At 31.8% G+C, this 6,000-nt stretch overlaps 1 protein-coding gene across 1 annotated transcript in view; it reads left to right on the top strand.

Annotated features, from left to right (window-relative positions):
• Nucleotides 1-6,000, top strand: part of LOC124362992 (integrin-linked protein kinase) — a 29,034-nt gene continuing 23,034 nt past the window's right edge. The window contains exon 1 of the mRNA XM_046817990.1: nt 1-422. Coding sequence (XP_046673946.1) covers nt 334-422 — 89 coding nt within the window. The 5' untranslated portion in view covers nt 1-333. The remainder of the gene's footprint in view (nt 423-6,000) is intronic.

Below are 6,000 nucleotides of genomic sequence, written 5' to 3'. Positions count from 1 at the left end.
TTTTAAGGACAAAACCAGATGATCTGATTTGTGACTATTTTAGTCTGTTGCATTATGTATGTCAAGAAGTGATTGATTGTGTCGTAGTCTACATAAACTAGGTGTTTTACTAAAAATTATAAATGTTTGTAGTATAATGCCAGGTATTCATCGGTAAATTTATTCCTTGAAGAATCGTTTGTTTTTTTATATTAATGATTCTGTCAAAATGTCAATTTAGTATTGGATTTGACATCTAAGTTGTGTTATTTTTAGAAGTTACTCACAATATTTGGATGTACTTTTTACAAATAAAAATATTGGCCTAGTGATTTGTTTTTGTATATTCGAAAGATGGAAGATATTTTTCACTGGTGTAGAGAAGGTAATGCGATGCAAGTTCGTGTATGGTTAGACGATACAGAACATGACATGAACCAGGGGTAAGTTTATTACAAAACCAATTAGCCTAGTGTTATTGACAAATAAGTTTTATTTGTATTTTAAATATATTTACGACCATAAAATATTTAAAATTACACAGCCTAGTCATAGACAAGTTTTAGGATCCAGTTTATTTGTTTCATTTGACATATATGGGCCATGGTCACTGTTACTTAACCTTATAAGGGCATTGTGCCCCACCTTTGACACAGCATAATATTTGAATATCCTTTGATAAATATTTAGATTATTAAAAAAGAATCTATTCTTTTACATTCCAACACCAAGTATTGTAAGACTAGAAAAAGTGTTGTGAGAGAAATAGGTTTTAACTATTTTATTTTTGATTAAATAGTAACCTAAACCAGGCCTTTCTATACAAGCTCTTAACAGTAGCCCTAGGTAGACACATACCTATTTTGGTATATGACACAATATTTATGTTAATCTTTTTAGAGAATTTTGTTCTTGGTTTTTGACATTTTCCTCACTTTTAGTTTTAATATATTCTATTAAACTGCTTTTATTAAAAAAATGGTTAAACAAAACATGCAAAATTGTTGATACCACATTCTAATTATAGGTAGTTATATACAATTAATTATTACCAGCTCTTTTTAATGCATTGAATAACCAAATTGTTAAAAATTTAGGGTGGAGTATGATAAACGGATAAACGGACCCGGTTTTTTATATTGAAAAACATAATCATCAATACCTAATATTCGCATCTCGAATCCTATACTATCAATCGATATAAAAGAATGTATAGTCCTCAATTACAATCATTGTTTTAACCTTTGAGTGCCACAGCGTCGCTAATTTTGACGGTACGAAAAGTGCATAAAGTGCCAGTGTCGCCAATTTTGACGTTTCGTATTTCGATAATATTTTATATAGTACAAGATTATTTTGGCCAAATAATCAGACGGCTGTATTCAATAGGTTCCAAACTATCAATAAATACGAGTTTTATGTTGTTTCTCTACTATTGTATCTGTGAAACATATGTTGTTTGGGTACTTATCAAGAAGCCACTATTTTTGGACGAGTTTTCCTTATCGGGGACAAAATAAATTATAGTATTAAAAACAACTGACTTTATTTAACCTATTTTGGAATTTACGAGTTATTACGACAATCAATTAAATCAAAAACTATAAGAACAACATTTCATTATTCGTAAATGTCAGGCCATTCGTGTGTCTATTTGGAGACGATTTGGAGATAGGAAGTATGATTCATCGAGTATTTTTCGATTCATTATAGAAGAAGGAACGTATAATGAAGTTTACTTTGATCTCTGATAAGGAAAACTCGTCCAAAAATAGTGGGCTGTGATAAGTACCTGTATGATGATTCTGTCTTCCAGTCACACGACGTAGCGGACGAGTAGTGTTGCGTAACGGCCTTTCTTGTTGTTTATGTGCCGATAACCAAGCATTTGAGTAAATACAAAATAAAATAGTAACTTATACAGTATTTTAATGTATTTATTTACAAAAGTAATGTATGATTTGAGTTGTGTTCAAGCGAAAAACGTGAATTTTCAGTGTAAATATTATTAGGGTTATTATTTAGTAAATGTAAACTTTTATGTAAATATGTTAGCAAGTATTTGTTTCTAAATTTACTAATCATATTTATTTGTGTTGTATTAATGTTTTATTAGATGTATTGGGAAAACTACATCATTACTAAGTAATTTATAAACTCTGACAAATGAAGTACAGTTTATAAAATGTCGGTATTGGGCAGCATTTTGTTAATACATATAATGCCATGTTTTTAAAATTCTGGAATAAGATATTACCCATGGGTTTTATTTAGAATCATATGGCCTTTATCATGGTGTAAATAAAAAAATCTTAAAAATAACGTATACACACAAATTAGGTCAAAACTTAACTTTTTATACAAAAGTAAAAAACTTTTTATAAATACTGAAATTTTTATATTTTTAAAAATCAAATTTTATTTGTAACGATATGTATCATATTCTGGATTTAATAAGAAAAAAAACAACAACAAAATTATGGAAATCTGTTTGGTAGTTATTTTACATCAGCTTTTTTCCCAAAAGCTTACAAATATGCGAAAAAACAGCGTGGCACTTTATGCATATGCCTTCGGAAAATACCCGTGGCACTCAAAGGGTTAAATTAAAATATAAATTTAATATTTAAGTTAGAGTAATAATATCATAAATGAACCAGAACGAGAATGATCAAAAACATTAATTATAACAAAAAATAGGAAAACTCGTATAATTAAGAAATTTCATAAATAATAAATGAACCAGAACAACCAAACAAATTACTATAAACAAAAATAGCAAAACTCATAAATAATTAAGAAATGACAACAAATGTTGGGAATAGAAAAATAAATGATAACGTAACAATAATTAGAATAGAAAATGGAAACTTTTCGAACTATCTACATGTTTTCTCCTGCTTAGCAATTTTTAACTGCTTTTAGGAAATGGTTGAACGCGTCCTCTACAGAAAACAGAAAATCGTATCTCTCTTCTATATAAATTTATCACAGAGAAGTTCAACTAGTATACCACTTTTCAAACTGTGTCTTAAGGCTCTCCACAAACTTTCAACTGAATGTTGGCACCAGTTGCTGGGTCTAAAAAGTTTTCACTACGGTTGACAGTAAAATGGACAAAACCACAATCACTCAATCCAACATACGCTTTCCACATATGTCTGTGACTATAGTTGTCCCAGGCTTTACATGTTTTGATATGAGAGGATGAGGGTTTTAGCATCATTTGTTTTCAGGACAAATCTCAATTCTATGTTTACCCCGACGTTTTTGTCCTTCTGGTAAAATCCAGGTTCCTTCTACTAACCTCCCTTTATTTTATTTCCACTTTCCAATATTGCACTCATCAAATTCCACCACCTCTCCAGGACATCTGAGCTTTTCTTCCCTATTAAACTGTTCATCAATCCACACAAAACAAACCTCCCTGCAAAATGACAGCCAGTCACATGTCGTACTTCTTGATGGGCTGTGTAAATCCGAACTACACTCAAGAATAAAAAAATCATAGTTTGTCAGGTTTCTGGAAAAGAAGTACATCAAACTCATAATATTGCGCAGACCGAACTTTGATCCTTCAAAGGAACTATTCTTCAGTACGTTTTTATTCAAATTATGTCCACCATTACCTTATTTTTTTGCATCTGAAGACAACCATATTTGCTCCTCTGACAGTTACATTTGTATCTTTCCCACAAATTTCACATAATGGGTTTTTCGGTACCAGTCCAACATGTTGAAGCCACAAAAAAATGTCATTATTCTTAGGTTTTGCACCTGTATTAAATTACCATCGTAATTTACTTTGTTCCTAGTACTATTGCTTCAAGTTTATTCCACAGGAAAGAATCCTGCTTCTGTTAAAAGACAATTAAGATGGGTTTTATAACAGTTTTTATATTTATAGTAAAAGTTAGATAGTAACTTTGTCTTTTATATCTAACACTGAATATTTTGCTAAAAATGTACAGTTAAAAGAAAATTTACAATTATTATACTATTTACGTATAAATTTGTTTCTTTATAAACTGAAAAATATGTTTAATATTTTAGAACATTTAACCCTTTTAGTGCCGCGACCTTGAACGCCTTCCTGGCTGTAAAGTGCCAGGCCAATCTGAGCAAAAATGTAAGTGTTTGGTTAAAAAATTATAAAAAATCCATTTTTTGTGATAGACTCATAGAATTTTTTGTTGTTGTGTTCTATGATAAATGTTGCATAACTGTGTTTGTTAGTTATTGTAAAAAAACTTGTACTAAATATTTATAATCTTAAACAAAAATAAAAAATAAAAAAAATTTTTGACTTTGAGTCCAAAAATGATAACTGTAGAATTTTTATTGATTAAAACAATTAATACATTTGCAAAGTACATCTAAAACTGAACAAAATCAGTACATAATATATTATATTTTTCAAGCAACAAAAAAAAATTTTTTTGGAAAACAAAAATACCTTACAATGCGTACCAAACGCAAATCTAAGGTCTAATCAGGACAGTAATGCAAACCATTGTACCCACTATAAGAAACAGTAAAAACAATGTAATAGTATATACTAAATGCTTATTTGATTGAAAAATGCATTATATAATGCATTATAATGCAATGTAATCATTATGCAATTGCAAAATGATTATATTGAGACGGATAGGTTTCTTTTTTTCCGGAGTCGAGGCAGCGAAACCTCTTCCTCTTTCTCTATGGCCTCTTTTGTTTCATTCCTAATTTAGGTTTGGAATGGTCAGTGGAGGGTTCAGTGTCACTAGGACAGTAGTCCTTGTCCTCATCTGTGTCATCCACAGTAGTGTCTGACACATCCAAATCATAGCCTATAGGCCTAGCTAGGTTAGGTCGCCTATACCTCTTTCTTGGTAAGATATTGCAAACACCACTAGGACCTGCTGTAGGCCTAGGTGACATATCAATATCATCGTCTACATCTACATCTAGAGTGGGATTTTCAACCAAGATACTACTTTGTGCAGGCGTACCATCATACCTTACACTTTGGTCAGCAACCGACGTTTCCATTGTAGTTTCCAACTCCCCACCACTTCCAACTTCTTCTAAAAGGGCTCTCAATAAACCAGTGTCATCACAATTAACTTTATTTCGTTCCATTTCGAAATAAAAATAAACGAAACTTAAGGTTCAAACTCACAGCACAAACAGAACGCAACGCCACTCAACGCAATGTAAACTAAGAACCAGTTCAAATTCGACTATGTATACAATGAATAGATCGATATAAAATTGATATTGAACATCAAACATCGATCGATCCGAATACTCGGTTATCTTGAAGACGTCTGCATCGATATTAGCCAGTTATTACAATATCAGAGTACTAAAATAAATCAAATACTAATCGTCACGCTCCGTGATGACGGCATTTTTCGCACCGATACCCATCGTCACGGAGCGTGACTCGTGGCATTAAAAGGGTTAAAGTGGAATTTTTATATTTGTTAAAAAGCACAGTCTAGTGAACTTTCATTTAGCATAGTTCTTGTTGCCTGCTTCAAAGAATCAAATTTAGACCATTTTATAATTTAGCCGGATAGGCTTATGTTTATACCAGAAACCATAAGAATGTTCGGTACTTACGTATTATATCGACCACACTATTATTATTTTAAAACATCAACATATTTGGTAAATTTAGTAGCATGGTTGTTGTTAAGGTAACTGCCCACAATAGACGTCCGGTGTTATCGCAATACTTGTCCCTTCCCCCTGGTCAAGGTTCAGTGACCGGCCGCTCCATCGATAACGGCCAGTGCATGTATCGCTGTGCATCACGTTGATTGTAACTAATTTTGTGTTTACTTATTGGTTATTGTCGTCTGTATTAACAGTGCATTGTTGTAATGGGTGGACGAATTCAAATTTGGGATTTGCCTAGCAGTGAAGAGGGAGCAATAAGGTTTTTGCAGGACAGAGTTGCTACCTAAATGTAAAAAGTGCGTAAACGGACATGAAATGACATTATACTCTTTCGACAATGGTCCATTTGGA

This window comes from Homalodisca vitripennis, chromosome 1 (assembly GCF_021130785.1).
Source record: "Homalodisca vitripennis isolate AUS2020 chromosome 1, UT_GWSS_2.1, whole genome shotgun sequence".
Taxonomy (NCBI): domain Eukaryota; kingdom Metazoa; phylum Arthropoda; class Insecta; order Hemiptera; family Cicadellidae; genus Homalodisca; species Homalodisca vitripennis.
Note: the sequence above shows the minus strand (reverse complement) of the source record. Positions and strands in the feature narration are given on the sequence as shown.